At 34.3% G+C, this 22,803-nt stretch overlaps 3 protein-coding genes across 4 annotated transcripts; all 3 read right to left on the bottom strand.

Annotated features, from left to right (window-relative positions):
• Positions 1 to 1,062: 1,062 nt before the first annotated feature.
• Positions 1,063 to 4,378, bottom strand: LOC123267122 (fizzy-related protein homolog). Of its 2 annotated transcripts, none has more exons than XM_044731643.1 (3): positions 4,151 to 4,378; positions 3,602 to 3,895; positions 1,063 to 2,440 (listed from the first exon to the last, which is right to left on the bottom strand). In XM_044731643.1, the coding sequence occupies exons 2-3, from the start codon at positions 3,798 to 3,800 to the stop codon at positions 1,128 to 1,130; spliced, it is 1,512 nt and encodes a 503-aa protein (XP_044587578.1). In that variant the 5' UTR covers positions 3,801 to 3,895; positions 4,151 to 4,378; the 3' UTR covers positions 1,063 to 1,127. The 2 variants fall into 2 exon arrangements, with proteins under 2 accessions (XP_044587578.1, XP_044587577.1); XM_044731642.1 differs by having other exon boundaries at positions 4,158 to 4,378.
• Positions 4,379 to 6,629: 2,251 nt separating this feature from the next.
• LOC123267120 (gastrulation defective protein 1 homolog) lies at positions 6,630 to 14,686 on the bottom strand. Its single transcript, XM_044731640.1, has 2 exons — positions 14,539 to 14,686; positions 6,630 to 8,648 (listed from the first exon to the last, which is right to left on the bottom strand). Exon 2 carries the CDS (start codon positions 8,637 to 8,639, stop codon positions 6,753 to 6,755), a length of 1,887 nt encoding a protein of 628 aa, XP_044587575.1. The 5' UTR covers positions 8,640 to 8,648; positions 14,539 to 14,686; the 3' UTR covers positions 6,630 to 6,752.
• Positions 14,687 to 15,718: 1,032 nt separating this feature from the next.
• Positions 15,719 to 18,072, bottom strand: LOC123267877 (poly [ADP-ribose] polymerase 1-like). Its single transcript, XM_044732764.1, has 2 exons — positions 17,930 to 18,072; positions 15,719 to 16,700 (listed from the first exon to the last, which is right to left on the bottom strand). The coding sequence occupies exon 2, from the start codon at positions 16,673 to 16,675 to the stop codon at positions 15,719 to 15,721; it is 957 nt and encodes a 318-aa protein (XP_044588699.1). The 5' UTR covers positions 16,676 to 16,700; positions 17,930 to 18,072.
• Between the last annotated feature and the right edge of the window lie 4,731 nt (positions 18,073 to 22,803).

The following is a 22,803-nucleotide window of genomic DNA, read 5'->3' as shown; positions in this document are numbered from 1 at the left end:
GGGCCCATGTAAAAAATTCAGGTAATCAATTTACACACTTGGAATGACCTGGAAATTTTTTTCGAGATTCGTTTTAACACGATAAAATTTAGTACGCTTTTAAAAGATAATTTTTTTACACTTTTATTTAGCTTTCAATTTTTTAAATTGATTATAATGCATTGTATCTGCCCAGAAAATAATTATCAAAACTGAAAAATCAGTAAGATTATAATTTCACTTTAATTATTTAATTTTTCAAATATTTCTAAAAACTCAAATTTTTAAATAAACATCAATATAATTCAATTCAAATTTTCTTTTTTAGATATTTTCCAAACCATAGTTTGAACAATTGATTTAATAATTACTTGAATTTAATTTTTGTTAAATTAAGCTTTTATAGTACATGTAATGCGATATTAAGCAAAAAAATTTTAATCAACTCCCCGAAAATAGTTGAAAAATTACATTAACTTAATCCAATTTACTTACAAAAAAATTACAATTGTAACTTTTTTCTTTTAAGAAGAAATGAAAAATAATTTCAGTACTAATTTTTTCAAATTGTAATTTTTCAACTTCTTTTTTTAATACAAAAATATTCAATAAAATAATAATCATTTTAATGAAAAGTTTTAATCAACTCCCAGATTTTACCCATAAATTAAGTAAAAAATTACATACTTTTAGTATAATTTGATTAAATAAATCAAATAGAAAAAATTACAATTTATATATCTTCTTTCAAAAAAAAAAAAAAAGAATTTCAGTATTAATTATTAAATTAATAAGTAATTTTCCAGCAATTTTTTTCATACAAGAATTTCAAATAAAATAATACCTGTTTAAAAAAAAAAAAAAAAAAAAAAAGTAAACAGGATATTATTCCATGAAATATTTCCACCAAAAAAACCTAGTCACGAATTCTCGCCCAAACTAATCAGCAAAAGCTTAAAAAACTTACTTATTGCACAAACACTCAGATTGCAGGCTCAGCAGCACTCACAATAAAAAAAAAAAAAAAGATTGCAGTGTAAAATAAAAATCTCGCGCTTACACCAAAGAAAAAACAACCCCTTAACAATAAAATATTATATATTAATAAATATATACAAACGAAAAAAGAAAAAAAAATACAAAAATATCTATCGGATACTAGTAAACAAATTAAGCCCGGATTTATTTTCCTTCTGACTTCTAGCTTTGCTGAAGACATTCCAGAATCTGAGAGTCTCGTCTCCAGCCCCAGTAACAATAGCTTCTCCATCGGGACTCATCGCCAAGTAAAGCACGCGGTAGGAGTGTCCAGTGAGTTTGGCGACCTGAGTCAAGCTGGGGTACTTCCACACGAGTATCTGATTCTGGGAGTACCCGTGAGTGCTGACCAGCTCGGAGCTGTGTTTACTCCAGGCTAGATTGCAGACCTGGCTGCCAGTGTCTACACACTGCATCGGCTGGCCAGTCAATGTGTTCCAAAACCTGATGCATCTGTCAGCAGTTCCTCCCCCGGAGGCCAGGAGCCCGTGATGGTGCGGAGACCAGGCGATGGCCTTCACCGCGGCCAGGTGTTCCGTGTAAGTCTGAACCGGAGTCAGAGAATGAAGATTCCAGACGTAGAGTCTGTTGTCGTTGCCCCCGGAGGCCAAGTACTGGTTGTCTGGGGACCACTTCAGGCCACAGACCTCCTGGCGATGAGCTCCCAGTCTTCGCTCGCTTACGACACAAGGAGTCCTGACGTCTCGCTGCAAAATTAATCTATCGCGACTTCCAGAAGAGAGAATTTCACCATTCCAGGCCAGAGCTCCTACCCGAGCGCTGTGCCCTTGGAGTTTGGCTACCTGCTTGTTGACAGCGACGTCCCAGACCTGGATGTACCCGCTGTTGGTCCCTACTGCCACTAAGTTTCCTCTTTCGTTCCAGGCGACTGAGGTGACGCTGTTGCCATCTCCAGACAGGTCGCAGAGCCGGGTCACTTGGCTGGTGCAGGCTGACCAGAGGTAAACGCAACTTCCTAGACCGACACTTAGCACGTTTTGCGAGGACCAGTCGACCAGGTTCAGGTAGAAGTCGTCCTGTAACTCCGGGGCGTCGAGAACCTTGAACGGGATTCGGGAGATTTTTCTGGTGGTCTTACGGGGGGACCGAAGCAATTTTTGGCTCTTTGCGCTCAAGGGGGAGAGTGAGTACGGTGAACTGCTGTCCAGGGTACGTTCTTTTGTAGGCGTTGAGTACTTGAAGAGGTTCTTGCCCTGGAGGATTGAGGAGGAGTAGTTTCCTCGATCCTCTGTTTGGTTTTTGACGTCTTCGATACTCGCTCCAAGGAGCTCGTTTTTTAAAAGAGATGAGTACGCTATGCCATCACGGTTTCCTTCCCCGTTTTCTCGCGTACTTTTCTTGTTGATCAAGCTGTTTCGGGAGGACTCGGATATCATTGAGAAGGTCGTGTGCCAGTTGTTACCTGCGAGATGGGAGATTTAATTAGTAATGTAGTTTTTAGATAGTAATTTATATTTTTTTTTTACTTTAGTATGAAATATTTTTGTTGTTTTGAATTATTATTGTATAAGTTTTAATTTTTTTTAGTAAAAAAATAATTTTTATATTTAAATCTTTTTTATCAAGTTTTGAATAATTATTTTAAATGTTTTTCAATTTTTAAAGATAAGAAATTAATTTTCATAATTACATTTTTTCATAAAGTTTTGAATTATAATTTTAAATATTTCAATTTTTAATGATAAAAAAAAATAACTTTTATAATTACAATTCTTTTTCGAGGTTATTGTATAGATTCACGGTCTAAAATATTTTAGAGTCTAAAAATGATAATTAAATTTTTTATTGAAAAATTACATATTTTTTTAATTTTTATTTATTAGATATTAATTTTGTGATTTTTTTTTTTTTATGAAAAAAAAAATATGCTACCATGAAACTAAACAACTACCGTTTTCAACCCGACGAAAATTTCAATCAGCGTAACATGACAAAAAATTAAAAATAATAGTATTGCGACACAGTAACTTATTACTAAATAACCGACGACCTAATTACCTTAATAAAATATTAATGTTTCGTTTTAGTGAAATAATTAAAAAAACTGTGACAAGTCAGCATGATTATTTATTTTTCAAAAATCGATTTAATACACATGCCTGAAATAGGGGCAGAATAAAATTTTAGTCAGCAGGCATCCGACAGCTTTTTTATTTTATTTAAAAAACTAATTAGTACTCAGAAAATATAAAAAAAATTTTGATCATAAACTTTTTTAAATTTCCACATTACGAATTATTTTTTTAAATTATAATTTGTCTGCTAAAAAGTCCTAAAAATTACCTGATGCTAATTTCAGTATCATTATTTACTTAAAAAGTTACATTTACATTACTCCATTGTACATTGATGAATAAAAATGTAAAACAGTTAATATCTGATAATTTTTTTATTTAAACGAATAAATTATTTAAAATTTGATGCATAAAATTAAAAATTTCTATGAAAATTTTTATATATTTTTTTATTGTTATTGAAAATTTTTTTATACAAAAATAATATATTATTTCTGCAACTTTTGAAAGAAATAAAATTTATAAATTTATTAAGAAACTCTAATTACCTGAACGCATTGGAATGAAACGATCATAGCTGGTGGTGGACTTTGACGGCGAAATATAAGTCGAGGACGGGGACATGTTAATGCTGTTGAAGGTGATGATCGAGGGCTTCTTCTGAGCGTTGTTGATCACGTTGGTGTTCTGGTGATTGCTGATATCCGTTGGCTTCAACAAACGCTTCTCGTACTCGTGGTGATACATTATTGTTAAAACTTTTTAAAAACTTAACCTCAAAGTCATTACACTTTTTTATTAACGTCAAATCAAACGTTTTGTCGCAACAGTATATTTATTATCTGAAAAAATAATTTTATTAAGTTGTAAAATCACTTACAAATGAAATTTAAATATTAAAAAATTTATTTAGATTTTTATTTTAAAATTTAGTAGATGTGTCAGGTGAGGAGTTTTTTTTTAAATGGACATTTAAATGCTGCGTTGCGTTTTTTTTTGTTAATGTATGAAACGATTTTTTAATGACGGCTAATGACCAGATAACATTAGAAATTCTTTCTTGATAATGGATTGAGTCACTGGAGTAAACACTGCACCTTTTACCTTCACACACCAGCTTTAAAAGTTTAATCTGGAAGCCGTCGAGGATATTGTGCTGGAGGGTTTTATCTTTTTGTTGACTAGGAGGTAGTTTTATGTTTTTTTCTCTAATGTGTAACACACAAATAACAGTTAGTAGTACAGATACTACCTCCCCCGACTTATTCGTGTGTGTCGCTGTCGTTAATAGTGCTTGTCAGCTTGTTTCTTTTTTTAGGCAAGTGAGAAGGTACGTTGTAGGGGGCGATTTCATTTGTAGAGGGCGGGAGCGCAGCTGCTTTTTTAAAAATCAATATTTTTTCCTTTTTTACCAGGAAGATTTAAATTTCTTCTTTTATAGATTTATAAAACTTTAATTAATTAAAAAATTATTTATTTTCAAATAAAAAATAATTTTTGCGAGACATCTGATAATTTTTAGAATTTTTTTAACAAACAAATTGACTAGAAAAATTTATTTAAATTCTATCTTTAGAAGCTCTAAAAAGTTATAAATGCAATTTTTTTTAAATATCTTTCTAGGTCTAATTAATTTTTCAAAAATAAATAATTTTGAAAAATAAATTATAATTATTGAAAATGTTGTCTCTAAAACCTATCACAAAAATTACAATAATTTTTTTAAGTTTTTAACAAAATTATAAAATTAAAACTAATGAAAAAATTATTTTATACATTAAAAATAATTTTAATAAATAAACTGTAGTTATTAAAAAATTTGTCTTTAAAAAAAAAACTAATTTTTAGTAAATAACTTACTAAAAAATTTATTATAATTTTTTACATGAGCAGTTTTTAAGATTTCTTCTTTTTATACAACTTATTTATGAAAAAAAATTTTATGAGTATTTTACATCAATTTTAATTATAAATTATTGAATTTTTTATTTTTACAAAAAATCATCGCAATTATTAACATATCACTTTTATAACTGATTTTTTTTTTAGTTTATATTTATTATAAAAAATTAAACACTTTTGTAAATATAAATAAAATTACAAAAAAAATTAAATGCGTGAAAAGTAAAAATAACTAAGCGCCATATGTTTTTCCCATTCAGTATTTTTAGCCCTTACAACCCTTTTATATTTAAATATCTTTATTTTTAGCCACCAGATATTCGATTTATTTTGAGTATACCTAACAGCTAACTCGATAATTATTCAAACTGTTTAGACAACTCATTTTTCACTTAAAACAGAAATTATTTTCCTAAAACATGTTTTACCCACATTTTCATAAATTCTCTAGTCAATGACTTTTCAGAACCTTAATGGATTGACAACTAAAATCTGTTGCAATATTGGCAATCTTATTAAAAATGAAAAATTAATTTTTTTATCATCTAAGTATTTAAATTAATTGATAAGCTAGACTTAATAAATTTAATTTTATGTACATTTATTGTTCTAATTATTAAGTATAGAACTTAGAATAATAACAATTTTCTTAAGTTGTATTATAACAGGAAATATTAGAAAATTGTTTGTTAATTAATTCTAAAATTTTAGCAATATAATCAATTGAAGAAATAGAAAACTTAATTTTTTTTATCTTTAAAAAAAATTATTGAAATCAAAAATAAATAATTAAAATAGAAATTTCAATCAAATACTCATAGATGAGTAGGCAATTTTCGGTCTAGAATGAAATTACATGAAAATTGAAGCCTACTCAATGAACTTTCAGGTCAAATTTAAAGAAACTCATTGATACTGAAGTTGAGAAACATCTGATAATTTAGAGAAATTTCTAAAAATTTTTCAAAATTTAGAAGCCACACAAAAAAAATCTTCAAGTGTCTTTCAATTTCATTGTCATGAAATTCAATAAATTATTAGAATCAAAAGTTATTTGAAAAATAACTTACGAAAATGTAATTTTTTAGCATTTTTTCAATTTCTCAATTATTGTAATTTCTAAACTAATCGATGGATTTTGCTTTTTTTCAAACTTGACCACAAACATTTTCTAAAGAATAAGTATGAAACTCTCGTACGAATCTGATAAGAATTATGTACCAGCCAAATGTTTCATAAGTTCCGTTAGATCATTTTTCATTTTCACGGTCACCATTTTTTGCATAAAAAAACGAAACATTTTTTTCTATTAAATTTTTCTATTTTATTGTGGAGTCATAATTAAAAATTATTCTATTTTTGATGAACTTAAGAAAAAATAGAAATATAGTTGTTAAGAAAAAAATCCTCAATATTTTTATGGATTGAACTATCATTAACTGTGAAACTAAAAAATTACAATTATAATAAATTAATATTCAATAAAATCAGATGATACTGAAATTAATAAACATCTAATAATTCCTATAACTTTTTTAACAGATAAATTATACTAGCAAAACTTTATTTAAAAAATGTCATCTTTAGTAGCTCTAAGAAATTACAAATGAAATTTTTCAAAAATAATTTTCAAGTTTATTTATCTATAAAAAAAAAAAAATTTCAAGTGTGCTAATTTCAGTGTCATAAAATTATATTAAAATTTTTTAAAAAACAAACTTATTAATTTTACTTCCAAAAACCACAATCATATTGCTAGAATTTCTATATTAATTAAAAAACTTGCTACACCTTCCCTTAAGTTTTATTTTTCTTTGACGGAGGTTCATCTGTATCTGTCTCAGCAAATATAGTGACCGGCTGAGTCTTTTTATAAGCTGGCGCAATCCAATACGGATTTTCCTCAGCTTCCTTCGCATACTTCAAAATAGCTTCCCGGGGATCTTGATCATCTTCAACCTTCTTCCTCAGCCCAATGCTCCTTATAACATGAGAGCTCAAAGTAGCTCCGGAAGAAGCAACCCTTCCACCTTGCCCAGAAGTGATCGGCAGATCAGGTCTCCTGGACTTGACAGGGTCCATCCTGTCTTTCTCCATCTGCTTCCTCACAGACTTGGGCCTATCTTGCCTGAAAAGCGGGAGAGCATGAGGAGTAATGATCTGCTGGGTGGACATCATCTCAATGTGGTTCTTCTTGTGCTTAGTCTTTACCACACATAGCTTCGCACCCCTCATGCTCTTCTTGGCGTCGTAGTAAGTCTTAACGATCCCGTTCCCGCAGCCAACGAAGATTTGGTTCAACTTGGGGTGCCAGAGTGTCTTAATCACATGAGAATCAGTGACCTTGATCTCATTAACCAAATCAAAGGTCTTGGCATCGTAAAACAAGACCCTACCGTGAGTCTGGCCTTTAGCTAGAGACTCCCCAGTGATGACCATCGAGTCGTCGGGGCTGAACATGCAGTCCGTGGTGTCGTACCTTGAGAACAAGTTCTTTGCTTGGAAGATCGGTTCCTTGAACGCCCTCAGGTCCCACAGCTTAAGCGAATCATCGCAAGAGCGCGTTGCAAGGTGATTTCCGATGTAAGAGAAACTCAGACTGGATATTTCTGAGCCACTTTGATGAGCATTGCGCAAAAGTAGCGATGGTTTGATGAAAGTTTTTCTGCAGTCCCACATCTGGATGGAACCATCAATGCACCCGCTAGCGACGACGCTGCCATCTCGACTATAACTACAAGTTGTGGGAATTGTTTTTACCCCATTGGAGGCTCGACATTTTATCAAATCTTTGTGGTCGCGGGAACGATAGAGGATCCAGATTCTACAAGTTCCATCCTCGGAACAGGTCAGGTATTCTTCTTTCGTGGTCGGGTGCCAAGCTCCGCAATTTAGACCTGCTGTATGACCTTTAGTTCGCGCCATGTCTGTTATATACTGGTCCCCCTTCACAGTTTCGCATTTTTCAAACCCGTCGCGGTCAAGAACCTTCGCTTGAGCGGCTCCAGAGACAACTAGGATTACATCTCCGGTCATCGAGTACTGAAGACACTTGATTGGGTGATTCTCAAAAGGCTGGAGGGTTCGGAAGCTCCGAAGTGACGAGTCCATGCCCGAGAAGTCCCAGAAACTTACGTCGTAGTCCACTGACCCGGACGCCAGCCGGGCTCCAGATGGATCTGCTGCTATTGCGGTGATAGCTTTTACTCCGTGGGTCATGGAAACTTCGTGGCTGCAAGGGATTTTGTCAGCGAGTGATCCCTCGTCCTCTGAGTCTGAGCTGTAGTCTTCAGAGTCTGAAGAATCCTTGGCTGAAGAATTTTTGGTAGATCTGGACGGCTTAGCAGGCTCTGGAGGGGGCAAAGGTCCGATTACTTCCTCGTCGTCTGAAAATTCTAAAGGCTTTTCAACGGGTTTAGGAGCCTTTGATAGTGTCTTGGTTATGTTCTCCATCATTTCTTGGACGTCGAAGGTTTTAGCTTTCTTTCCAAACCCGCTCATGCCCATTACTTTCTGCAGCTCTTCATTTTCTGCATCGTCTTCCGGGCGGATTTCTTTCATTTCTGTTATTTTAGATTCATGTTTGCCGAAGCTTCCGAAACCTGATGATGATGATAGTTCTGGAGGATCCTCAGCTACGGAGCTTTTGGCGAGAGTTATCTTTCCGAAAGTTATTTTCTTCATTTTTTTTATCTGAAATATTAAAAAAAAAATTAATATTTGATATTATAGTGAAAAATTTTGAGTGGATGAAAATTAGGATTAAATTTTTATTTAAATTAAAATTAAAAAAAATTTACAACACTTGAAACTTCAATATCAAAAATATAAAATTTTTATGATACTGAGATCAACGGAGATTTGACAATTTTTGAAATTTTTATGACAAATCAATTATGATAAAGAAAAATATTTTTAACTTCCCGCTAAGAAAATTGAAAATTTTCAAAAATCGGGAAGTTATTGTTTTCACCCCGTTTTTAATACCGCAATAAATTTTGAATGAATTAACTGATTTTCTCGCGGTTTACGGCATTGAACGCAGTTTTTTGAGTTCTTTGAAAAATCTTCAAGCGTAAACTGGCCAGACTAAAAATTTCATAGAAATTCTAAAAAAAACATTTTTTTCGACAACGATATCTCACGAACAAATCAACCGATTTTGACCGGGCTGGTGGCAATCAACGTGGTTTTTTGAGGTTAAGAGCTGATTAGTTTTTGGAATTGATCGGTTCAGCCGTTTAAAAGATATTTCAAAAAAACGAATTTTTGGAAATTTTATTTTATTTATCAAAATTGATCGACTCAAATTCTGTAAATTAGTATCAAAATTCTAGGAGCAAAGGAACTCTTCAGAACGCCGCTTATTTCGATCGAATCGGATGATCCGTTCAAAAGTTATGAGAGATTTACATACATACTCACACACACACACACACACACACACACACACACACACACACACACACACACACACACATACATACTCACACACACACACACACACACACACTGAGCCCTGAAGAACTTAGAATTGAAGAACGGCAGAAGAGCATAGGCCGATGGCAACTACAATGGGATGCTGCAGAGAAGGGTAGGTGGACGCACCGTCTCATACCTCGGATCGACATTTGGCTTAACCGGAATCACGGTGAGGTCAATTACTATCTTACGCAGATGTTGTCGGGACATGGGTGTTTTCGAGAGTATCTACACCGCTTTAAGCACGATGACTCTTCGGAGTGCCCGTCCTGCCCAGGAGCTGCTGAAGACGCGGAGCACGTCTTCTTTGTATGTCCTCGTTTCGATCCACAGCGTGAAGAACTGGAGAGGATCCTGAACCAGAGAATGCAACCAGATTCACTAGTAGAAGCAATGTTGTCATCAGAAGCTGCCTGGAACGCTACCAACACGTTTGCAACAGAAGTCCTTAAAGACTTGCGTTCCACCGAAAGAAAAAGAGCAAATAGCAGAAGATAGAAGGAAGGTAGTTAACACCTTAGCCACCAGAAGGAAGAGCAGTAGCTAGATCCTCCCTTCACGAAGTAATGCCTGACGGCGGTTTCCATGAGAAATTAGAGGAAAGAAGGAAAAGGGGTTTAGGGTTTAGTGGGTAGGGGCGTTAGTGTCGAGTTTTAGTATGACGCTGCGTCGAGTCGCCACATATTCAGGCCAAACAGCTATGCCTAGAATCCGTAAAAAGGATTCCCCCCCCTAAAAAACCACACACACACACACACACACACACACACACACACACACACACACCAGATGGAAGGGGGAAACGAAGAAATATTGCCTGGTGGCAACTTTAGACATTAAAAATGCCTTCAACTCCGCCAACTGGGATTGCATCATGCAAGCCCTTCAAGAGATGAACGTACCAGGATACCTACGAAGGATAGTCGCTAGCTACTTCACAGATAGAGTCCTGAGATATGACACGAAGAATGGTCCAAAGGAGTATGATGTTACTGGAGGTGTACCGCAGGGTTCTGTTTTCGGTCCACTTCTCTGGAATGTCATGTATAACGGATTGCTAAGACTGAAACTACCAAGAAATGTCAAACTGGTAGCGTACGCGGACGACGTAGCCGTTGTAATCGTCGCCAAGCATCTTGATGAGATAAAACATATGTTCGCTATCACCTTTAAGCGAATTAACCGGTGGATGGATACAGTAAATCTACAACTGGCTAAACAGAAGACCGAGGCTGTACTTATCACTAGCAGAAAAGTGGTGGAAACGATCAATCTAAACGTCGGAGACCAAGAAATCACATCCCAACCATTCATTCGATATCTGGGAGTGATGCTCGATGCCCGACTTAACTTCAAACAACAAGTTGAACACGTGTGATTTTCTTGTTCAGGATCTTCTCTAACTCATCACGTTGTGGGTTAAAACGAGGGCACTCAAAGAAAACGTGCTCCGCATTTTCAGCAACTCTTGGGCAAGACGGATAATCTGGGGAATTATCGTTCTTAAAACGATGAAGGTACTCCCGGAAACAGCCGTGTCCTGACAACATCTAGGTCAGATAGTAGTTGGCCTCGCCGTGATTCCGGTTAAGCCAAACGTCAATCCTTGGTATAAGTCGATGAGTCCATCTTCCCTTCTCCGCAGCATCCCATAGTTGTTGCCATCTTGCTATACTATGTTGTCGCTCTTCAGTTCTCAGTTCTTCAGCGCTCAGTGTAGATGACCTCTTTCAGTGGTATAGGTTCCGTCTTTCCTCAGCTAGGACTCTAAGAGGCAGAGTTCCAGAAATGACGCCCACCGTCTCCTCGGATATTGTGCGGAAGGCGCCTGCAACTCTCAGTGCATTTAATCGGTAGTCCGGTCCAGCTTTCCTCCATGATTCTTGGGTCTCCAGCGCGTCTGCCCAAACGGATATTCCATATGCGAGCACTGATGTGACTACTGACGACAGCAATAGTCTCCTGCTCTGCTTCGGGCCTCCAACATTCGGCATCAGTCTTGATAGACTAGTTACCACCGCTGATGCTGTAGCACTTACGTGTTCGACCTGTTGCTTAAAGTTCAGTCGGGCATCCAGCGTCACCCCCAGATATCGGATAAATAGTTGCCATGCGATCTCCTACTCGCCGACATTCAGCTTGATGTTTTCTACGATCTTTCTGCTGGTGATGAGCACAACTTCAGTTTTGTGCTTGGCTAACTCCAACTTCATCATCTCCATCCATAGGTTAATCCGGCTAAATGTGATATCGAAAGCCAGATTGATCTCTTCGGCATATGCAACAAGTTTCACCTCTGATGATAATGCAACTCTCAGGAGGCCATCATACATGATGTTCCACAGCAAAGGACCCAAATCCGAGCCCTGTGGCACTCCTCCGGTTATTTCGTACTCCCTTGGACCGTTTTTCGTGTCATATTTGAGGACTCTGTCTGTAAAGTAGTTTGCTACCATTCTGCGCAGGTATCCTGGCACTTCTTTATCTTCGAGCGCTCGCATGATGCAGTCCCAGTTAGCGGAATTGAAGGCATTTTTTATGTCCAAGGCAGCCACTAAACAATACTTCTTTCTGCCACGTTCCCATCTCTTTCCAGCGATTGCCTCCTTAGCTGTATCGACCACCAGGTTGATCGCATCCAGCGTTGATCGTCCTTTCCGGAAACCATACTGGCCTTCTGCTAGGAGTGGATCGACGGCTGCTACTATTCGTTGGTGCATTATACGCTCTAATATCTTACCCGCTGTATCCAGCATGCAGAGTGGTCGGTAGGATGATGGCTCGTCCGGTGGCTTCTTCCCTTTAGGGAGAAGTACAAGTCTTTGCTGTTTCCATCTTCTAGGAAAAATCCCTTCTTTGAGGCACGAATCGTAGGTATCTAAGAATAGATTTGGCGCTGCTTTAATAGCTGTTTTTAATGCAATATTCGGGATTCTTGTCTGCTTCGGGCCACCGATGTTGGGCATCAATCGTACTAGGTTAGCTACTACTGCTGATGCTTTGGCGGTCACGTGTTCAACTTGTTGTTTGAAGTTAAGTCGGGCATCGAGCATCACTCCCAGATATCGAATGAATGGTTGGGATGTGATTTCTTGGTCTCCGACGTTTAGATTGATCGTTTCCACCACTTTTCTGCTAGTGATAAGTACAGCCTCGGTCTTCTGTTTAGCCAGTTGTAGATTTACTGTATCCATCCACTGGTTAATTCGCTCAAAGGTGATAGCGAACATATGTTTTATCTCATCAAGATGCTTGGCGACGATTACTACGGCTACGTCGTCCGCGTACGCTACCAGTTTGACATTTCTTGGTAGTTTCAGTCTTAGCAATCCGTTGTACATGACATTCCAGAGAAGTGGACCGAGAACAGAACCCTGCGGTACACCTCCAGTAACATCATACTCCTTTGGACCATTCTTCGTGTCATATCTCAGGACTCTATCTGTGAAGTAGCTAGCGACTATCCTTCGTAGGTATCCTGGTACGTTCATCTCTTGAAGGGCTTGCATGATGCAATCCCAGTTGGCGGAGTTGAAGGCATTTTTAATATCTAAAGTTGCCACCAGGCAATATTTCTTCGTTCCCCCCTTCCATCTGGTGTGTGTGTGTGTGTGTGTGTGTGTGTGTGTGTGTGTGTGTGTGTATGTAAATCTCTCATAACTTTTGAACGGATCATCCGATTCGATCGAAATAAGCGGCGTTCTGAAGAGTTCCTTTGCTCCTAGAATTCTGATACTAATTTACAGAATTTGAGTCGATCAATTTTGATAAATAAAATAAAATTTCCAAAAATTCGTTTTTTTGAAATATCTTTTAAACGGCTGAACCGATCAATTCCAAAAACTGATCAGCTCTTAACCTCAAAAAACCACGTTGATTGCCACCAGCCCGGTCAAAATCGGTTGATTTGTTCGTGAGATATCGTTGTCGAAAAAAATTGGAAAAAATGTTTTTTTTAGAATTTCTATGAAATTTTTAGTCTGGCCAGTTTACGCTTGAAGATTTTTCAAAGAACTCAAAAAACTGCGTTCAATGCCGTAAACCGCGAGAAAATCAGTTAATTCATTCAAAATTTATTGCGGTTTGAAAATTCAAAAAATAGTGTTCTATAAAACTGCCATCAGTCTTTTGAGCTCGAAGAGCTCAAAAGCACAGAACAGCGATTTATTTGAGCTCGGAGAGCTCAAAATTACCCAAAAATTATATTTTTGTGCTCGAAGAGCTTGAAAAATAAGTGAATTGTTGAGCACTTAGGTATGGAGGTAGCGGGAAGTTGCAGGGATGGCCTTTAGGGTCAACCGTTTTCCTAATTTTTTTTTCATAATATTTTAATTATTACTATCAAGCTGCAGTCACTATGTGACTTTTTTGATGATACTAAATTGAACGGTAAAAATTCCTTTAAAAATAATAACATATATGCTGGTCACAAAGTTTTCTTTACTCTATCAATTATTTAAATCATAATAAATGACTATCGCTGAAAAAATGTCGAACCTAATTTACAATAGAGGTATACCCGTTACAAAATTTTTCTTAGTCTTTTAATTATACATTAATTTTTGACATAATCGCATTTGCATATAACAAACAAACAAAATAAATAAATAAACAATTGACCTTTATCGCGGAATTCAAATCTATTTATAGCTACTTCAAAAACTTATCATAATAAATAAACTATTGTTGAAAAGCATGTAAAACATTGAGAAGTCACAAATTCAGGTCAAGACCTTCTCAATGATACTGAATTTAATTTAAAAAACTCATGTTATCATATAAATATGCCGGAGAAAAAATTTTCCTTATTCTCTTAATTGTAAAGACAAAAATCTAAAAAATTGTAAGATGTCTATTTACGTCAGTCATAAATTTTTTAATTTAAAAATTTGATATCAATTTTCACGTTATTTAAAATTTCACTTCATAAAGAAAAAGTAGTCAAATTTTTATTTTTTCAATTAAATAATCATTTCAGTGCAAACAATTGTTATCAAATTTAGGTTACAATTAATTAAAATTATATATTTCTTTTATAAATAAAAATGTAATATCAAATTCATGAAATATCCAAGAAAAAAAAGCCTTTAATTTTACTTACGTTTGTTTTTGTATAAATTAATTTAAAAAATGATATTTAATCATTAATAAATAAATAATATTCTCAATATTTATCTTACACATACACACACGTGTTGATAGTTTCTATCATTCAATGTTTATATTATGTTTACATACGTTTGATTAACGTGTTTCATATAGGTTATAGGATATAATTTATAATATGGTATGTAACTGAAGAACATAAAGGTGTCAATTTGGTTGATAAACGGTAAGTTACTGACAGAGGAAATACCATGTGAAAAATTTTTGATTTCAAAACAGTAGATGTCAGCATTGTCAGCATTTTCAAAATATTAAAGTTGAAACACAAATGACGTCATTTTGATGCTGAATATTAAAAAATTATTTTTTATATTAAAAGTAAGGAAAACACTGAAGTTAACTGAAATCATAAATTTTTTGCTATATTATGAGTTACTCAAACCAGGAAAAACCGTTACTGGAGAACACTACAGTTGCCAATTAAAAAAATTAGCAGATGAAATCAACAGTAAAAGACGATTTTCGGGACAAAAACCTCGACCAGTGATACTGCAGCATGATAACGCCAGGACTCATAGAAGCTCAATCGTCCACCAAACTATAAATGATTTACAGTGGGAAGTTTTACCACACCCGGCGTATTCACCAGACTTTGTACCGTGTGATTTTCACCTATTCCGGTCATTGCAAAATTACTTGACTGACAAACACTTACAAAATGAAAACGAAATGCAAAAAACAATAGATGATTTCATTTCGTCAAAAGATCAAGCCTTTTATCGCCATGGGATTCATCAGTTGCCTGAGCGTTGGCAAAGGGTAGTAGATGCTGATGTGGTTATTTTGATTAAAATTTGTATTTTATTTAAAATTTTTAAATATATTTTTTTTTGTCAAAAAACGGGTAGAACTTTTTTGTATACCTAATAAATCCAGCTATTGTTACAATTAACCGGTCTCTTAATCAGGGCTACTTATCCATGCTGGACGGCCAAATGGTGCTTTTTTTATTGTAATTAATTTGCTATAAAAATTAAAAAAAAATTGACAATTATCTGCGAACTTAAATATTATTAAAAAGTAAGGATAAATAGTTAATTTTTTTTTAATTATAAATAATTCTCAATTATTCTATAATTTTTTACAGTAATAAACAAATAATTAACATAAAAAATTTACCGAGAAGTATAGTCAAATTTAACGGTCACAATGTAACGAATTCTGACTTGATTTTCATTATACACAATAAACTTATCATGGCGCAAGTCCGTCCTACGGAAGAATTCAACAAGTGGTCCACAAGGAACTTCAACTCCAGAAAATTTCTCTGCAAGTGTTTGATCCGGTGATAAAAATCCCCTTCCAAAGATCGAATGTTTGCCAAAAGGTAACTGCTGCCCGTCATCAGTTTTGTAGCTCTCAACAACATCTCCCAACGCAACTTCACAAAGCAATAAAACGCCATTTTTATTCCTTCCGTAGGTACCGCAATGATTCGCAGCTTTGGACGCAATATTTGTAAAGCATATTTCTTCATCAAAAGAACGGTTATTTAGTCGTGTGCCATTGAAACCTTGGAATAAAATATCGGCTACTTTATGAACTTCAGTTCCATACCAAAGTAATTTTATGTTGTCTAAATTTTTCATAAACTTTGTGTCATCATTTTCTTTTACAGTGAAGATATTTTCAACTTTACTTGTGTAATGATCGTGAAAACGTGAATGAGTGTTTTGAATGTACTTTAGAATAACCTTGAAATCATCGGTATCAATGCTAAGGACGTCAATTGAAAATTGCAATTGATTGTAGCAAATGTCTAACAAGTTTTCACTTAGGCTGTACATTCTGTGATTGAAGTTACAGTTGTCAAGTTGACTGTCTATCAATTCAAGTAGCATCTCGAACATCACTTGAAATATTTCTTCATTGTTTAAATGCGATGTTGAACGTTGCTTGTCTTCAAATGCATAGAAGTGCTTATGGTGCCGATATTTTTGCAGTTTTTTGTCAAAAAGTTTCTTGCTTTTTTCATCTAGTTCATAATGTTTTATCACTTCTTTCAGCATGTTTATGTTGAATATCCTCTTCATGAGATTTTGAATCGATGAAGAAAGAGTAGGCTGCACCATTTTTATTTTTCAGTACAATGATGACCTTAAAATAAACAAAATATTAATCGTTTATTGAATTTAAAACTTAAAAAAAAATTAGGATGACGGTTGACCCTACAGGCCATCCCTGCAATTTCCCGCTCATTTTGTACTCAAGCGCTCAAAATTACACATTACATTTTCGAGCTCAAAAATATGATTTTTGTGTCATTTTGAGCTCAAAATTTTAATAGCAGTATAATAACACAACTTTTTGAATTTTCAAACGGCAATAACTTTTGAATGAATGAACCGATTTTCACGCGGTTGGCGGCATTCGACGTAGTTTTTTAAGCTTCATAAAGAATTTTCATGTTCAAATCGATCGAGCCAGGAATTTTGAAGTAATTCCGAAAAAACACTTTTCGGTTTTCTTTCGACAATGATAACTCACGAACGAATCAACCGATTGAGACCGAGCTTGCGGTGATCAACGTGGTTTTTTTACCTTAAGAGCTGATTAGATTTTGGAATTGATCAGTAAAGCTATTTAAAAGTAATTCCAAAAAAATCACATTTCGAAAAAATTTTTTTTGTAGTTCTTTTGAGATTTCTAAAAATCTAGCGGTTTGAATCGGTCCAAACAGTATTCAAAATCTAAGTTTGGTCAAGCCCTTTCGAATGGCGTCAACCGCGATGAAATCGGTCAAGCCGTTCAAAAGTTATAAGAGGGTCACACACATACATACACACACAAACACACACACACACACACACACACACACACACACATCCATACAGACATACGGACATCATCGCGAAAACATTCAGGGAAGCTTCCTAGGGCCTCAAAACGTCAAGATCTGATGAGAACTCGATTTTCGAAAAACGGGGTATAACCAATAACTTCCCGATTTTTGAAAATTTTCAATTTTCTTAGCGGGAAGTTGAAAATATCCACTCATCAAAGTTTATATTTTTTAAAATTGATTATTAAAATTAAGTAGTAATTTATAATTGATAATAATATGTGAAGAAATCCAGTTTTAAAAGTTTTCAGAAAAATAAATTGATTTTATATCTAAATAATTTGAACGCAATTTTCAATTGAGCTCTCATGTCTTCAATCGATTTAATATTCTTCAAATTCTTCATATAAGTAAAGTATAAAAAAATTAATTAATTATTAATTACAAAATATTTTGTTTTTAATTTGCATACTAATATTATAACATTCTTCTTTTTACAGTGATCAAAATAATTCGCTTAAAGAAATATAAATATTACACTCACCTTATAACACATATGCCACGTTAAGATTTAAGACAACTGAATTTAAAATAACATTTAGACATGTGGAAAAAACGTCAATGAGAAACATTGATAGCAAATTCCGCCGCAGGGCAAAAATTAAAAGCTAAACTGTAAGCTATATTGAATTATATTCTTAATGGAAGAAGTAAATACCCATTACGTTCATTACAGATTTTTTGTTTTGATAGTACAAAAAAAAATTGATAAGAATGAAATAATCAAAGTTTCTAAAACTTGAATTTTTAGTCAAATTCGAAGTTTTTTAACATATGATCATTTTTTTTTTATTTTTTACCATATGCTATTATTAGCTTGTAAAATATAAAATAAATTTAATTATTATTTTTGCGACCGAATTATATATATAAATTAAAGTTTTAGCGCCTAGCGGTCAAATGACTAGTAGATCTAAATTCAAGCCAATGGATGGACATTCCATCTTCAATATTGGTCTAGAGACATATTCTCTCTTTTTACATAATTTCGATGGAGATCCACCGAACTTGAATACTAGTGAAGCTGAAAGCTTTTGTGGTATCTGTTCGAGTTATAAAGATGCTTATTAAATGAAAGAAATTAAAGAAATTAAATGAGAGTAAAGACAAACTTTGAAAAAATAAATGGGGTTGGTTGCCAAGCCAGGAATCAGGGAGATCCAGGTTCGATTCCTGACTTGGCAACCAACGGGTTTTTCGATGGTTTCCCCAAGCCCTGTGCTACCGGTGGGGCACAGGCGAATGCGTGCAGTTTCCCCAAAGTCGGCCCATCGCCGCATTACTCTCCAGGCTGAAAAAGTATGTAATACCGCCAAACTTATTCTGCCAAACTTAATGTACCAATCAGCCTAGAGTCACCCTCCGGTCTCGGCCGGACCCCCATCGAGACAGGAGTCTGAAAAAGCGGGGTTATAAAAAAAAAAAAAAAAAAATAAGCTTTATTAACTGCTATAATAAATGATTTTTTAACATCATAGGATTTAATAAATATTTATTAACAGTTAATAAATTATTTACTATTTATTAAATGTTAGTAAATATCTGTTAACAGTTAACAAATATTTATTAAATGTTAGTAAATATTTGTTAACAGTTAACAAATATTTATTAACAGTTAATAAGTACAATTTATTAATTGTTAATAATTATTTATTAATGGTTAATGAATATTTGTTAACTGTTAACAAATATTTATTCAAAATAAAAAGCAAAAATCGCAATTTTTTTGTAACACTTTTGATAACTCTATAGTTGGAGTATATGATAATAATAATTCAATTCACTAAATATATTAACATTTTTAATATTCAAAAATATAAAAGATAATTATGAATTGTGATAAAATTTGGTATTTTACAATAAACGTTATTATAATGTGATATAATTAATGCAAATAATTTATAAAGGTGATTTTTGTTTATAAGTAATCTTCATATCACATGACTCCGCAAGCGAAACAAATTTACTCAACAAAATATTTATTAACTGTTAATAAATATTTGTTAATTACTATTACTAAATAGTTATTAACTATTAATAAATGTACTTTCCTCCCAAATAAATATTTATTAAATGTTAAAAAAATTTATTAAAATTTAATAAATTAAATAATTGTCTTCATCAAATAAATGAAATTATTAATAGTTAATAAATTCTTCTATCAGTGTGGTAATTGTTAAGAACGTACTTTTTTGAAAATTTTGAATTGCGATATCTTCCGATCGAAACAATCGTTTTTGACGGGGTTTGCAACATTCGACGCAGAGTGTTAAGCACATAAAATTATTTTCACCTGCGAATCATGTCGATGTAATGGTTTAAAGTAATGTCAATAAAATACGTTTTTGAATTTTTTAAAATGAAATATTTTTTCAAGCACTCATGAGTGATGAATGATGAATGATCATTGTAATTTCATTACATCAAAAACGATTCAAACAAAAATTCCGGAGCTATGTAAAAAAATTTTTTTCCAAATTTTTCGACAGCGATATCTCCTGAACAAATCGACTCGAAAAAAAAATTTGAAAATGCATTCATTTTAATCTGTTATATTCCCGCAATCGCGCAATAAGAACAATTCATCGGTTCTATGATCAGCAAAAATAAAATGTATGTAAAATTCTTAGTCCGTTGATTAAATGACCACATGAAATATTAAGTTTTGAAAACTTTACAATGACTTTTTCCCCGCTGCCAAAGAGACGATTGTTATAAGGAAATTTTTAATAAAAGTTATTGAAGCTTAATAAACGTTCTAAATTTTATGTCTTAAAAATTCCTAGTTTATAAACAACAAAATTTTTTTATTTTACTCATCACTCTGATAAAACCTCCATACGAAGTCAATTATTGCGAAATTTGTTTTTAGTTGACATCTATTTATTAAAAAAATAAAATATTAAAATCGGTTGACCTTGGAGGCCATCCTTGTAATTTCCTGTTTCTTTTGAGATTCTATCAAATTTTATATAAGTGGAAATGGTATTTCAAAAATATGAATTTTCTGACAATTAACACCCGCAATCCACAACCCCGCACTCCTATGTAGGGGAAGAATTTCGTAAGATTCTATTCAAGATGATTTCTACATCATAAAAAAAATTAGGAAAACGGTTGACCCTAAAGGCCATCCCTGCAACTTCCCGCTCATTTCATACTTAAGCGTACAAAACTGTATTTATTACATTTTTGAGCTCTTTGAGCTCAAAAATATAATTTTCGTATCATTTCGAGCTCTCCGAGCTCAAAAATCTGCTAGGAGTTGAATATAACACTATATTTAGAAATTTTAAACTGCAATAACTTTTGAATAAATGAACCGATTTTTACGTGGTTGGTGTCATTCAACGCAGTTTTTAAAGCCTCATAAGAAAACTTCAAGTTTAAATTGATCGCCCGGGGAAAAATGATCAGGACTGATCAGACCTGTTCATATCTGATCAGGCCTGAAATCCGACCTGATCAGGCCTGATCAGACCTGTTCATGTCTGAACCGTTAAATACGCTCAGACCTGATCAGACCTGTCCATGCCTGTTCATGTCTGAAGTGTTAAATACGCTCAGACCTGATCAAGCCTGTTCATGCCTGCTCATGCCTGTTCATGTCTGAAGCATTAAATACGCTCAGACCTGATCAGATCTGATCAAGCCTGTCCATGCCTGTTCATGTCTGAACCGTTAAATACGCTCAGACCTGATCAGACCTGTCCAAGACTGTTCATGTCTGAAGTGTTAAATACGCTCAGACCTGATCAGACCTGATCAAGTCTGTTCATGTCTGAAGCATTAAATATGCTCAGACCTGATCAGACCTGTTCATGTCTGATCATGTCTGATCTAGCCTAAAATAGATAAGGATTAAAACTCCATAAATCAGCTGACAAGAACTATTCATGCATGATTTGCCCTCTTAAATGATATTTTAAGTCTGGAAGAAAAATTTTATCGAGCTATAGACTGCAGTTCTATTTTTAAAAATAATTTGTTCCGTATGACGTATCAGTTTCCATCCCCTTATAAATTTTAAATGTACAACTTTTATCAAAAATTTCGGCTTATATAAGCATGAACTTTTTAATTTTCCATGCTAAAACGATGATTTTTAACGATGAATTTTGACGCAATGACATAAAATTTTTTACTGTGTTCCATTGAATACGCGAAAAATAAGATTATTTAGTAAAAGTTTGAGTTTGATAGCATAAAAATACCAAAATATATCAGTTGATATCGACAGGCGATAAGTCCTTTCAAAGTGTCTGTTATTATCTTAAGCTACGCCTTGGTCCATTGCAGTATACCCATGCAGGAAACCCCCAGAGTTGACAAAGGGGCCAGGCTTGGGCCAGTACTGGGAAACCTAGCTTCGGCGTACCTGTATTGGCCCATGCGTGGGCCAGGCTGTTTAACCCAGCCTCGGCCATGCCAATGATTACCCAACCTTGGGCCAAGACTGGCTAACTCAGCCTTGGCCATTCATTGGCGACCCAAGCGTGGGCCAACACTGGTTAACCCAGCCTCGGCCATGCCAATAATTATCCAAGCTTGTGCCAAGACTGGCTAACCTAGCCTTGGCGATTCATCGGTGACCCAAGCTTGGGCCAAGACTGGGCAACCACGCCTTGGTCGGCCCAATTATTACCCGAGCCTGGGCCAGAACTGGGTCACCCAGTCACGGCCACAATGATTACCCAAGGGTTAGCCAAGATTGGAAAACCTACACTGAAAAAAAAAATTAACTTAATTCAAGAGAAAAATTCTTGAACCAAGAAAATAACTTTGAAGAGTTTAATTGTCTTCAATCAAAACGAAAAATTCTTTAATTTGTAACAGGGTAAATTACCCTTAATCGATAAGTCACCAGAGATCGATAACTTTTCGACTAGCATTTGAGCGCATCGATCTTCGGGCCTAGAGAGAGAGCAGGAGGGGGTATTTTTGGGGTCGTTATATAGACGAGCCATGCGTGGTGTCCGGAGAAGTAGTAAAGTGTTGGAACGAGTAACATCAAGAAGTCCAAAGAAGGAAGCGAGTATCAACCATAGAGTTTCTTCAACCAAATTTACACCAGGTATTGGACTTTGGTAATGATGAGCCTTGGGGCCATATACCCGGCTCATCAAACACACTACTTCTCATTTTATTTATTCAAGTTTGGATAATTCAATTGTTTAATAATTTTGCTTAATAATAATTAATTATTTTAATCAATTTAATTTGTTAGCTTGTGAACAATTCCTCCTGGGGATTTTACACCCGAGGAATGTTCTAGACCTCCTGGGTTTAGGTCGTGAGTATCTAAATTGTTAATTCAGCTGGTTAATAATTATTAACATCTTAAGATTGGCTAAATTA

The sequence above is a fragment of the Cotesia glomerata genome, linkage group LG6 (assembly GCF_020080835.1).
Source record: "Cotesia glomerata isolate CgM1 linkage group LG6, MPM_Cglom_v2.3, whole genome shotgun sequence".
NCBI classification, from domain to species: Eukaryota; Metazoa; Arthropoda; class Insecta; order Hymenoptera; family Braconidae; genus Cotesia; species Cotesia glomerata.
The sequence above is the reverse complement of the archived record's forward strand: the minus strand, read 5'-3'. Positions and strand labels throughout refer to the sequence as shown.

What these genes read in the sequence shown, in the direction of transcription:
- LOC123267122 (XM_044731643.1), bottom strand. Translation starts at nt 3,800, where the DNA reads ATGTATCACCACGAGTACGAGAAGCGTTTGTTGAAGCCAACGGATATC. An exon ending in TTTCATTCCAATGCGTTCAG is followed by an intron (nt 2,441 to 3,601) that starts GTAATTAGAGTT and finishes CCCATCTCGCAG; the next exon opens with GTAACAACTGGCACACGACC.
- LOC123267120 (XM_044731640.1), bottom strand. Translation starts at nt 8,639, where the DNA reads ATGAAGAAAATAACTTTCGGAAAGATAACTCTCGCCAAAAGCTCCGTA.
- LOC123267877 (XM_044732764.1), bottom strand. Translation starts at nt 16,675, where the DNA reads ATGGTGCAGCCTACTCTTTCTTCATCGATTCAAAATCTCATGAAGAGG.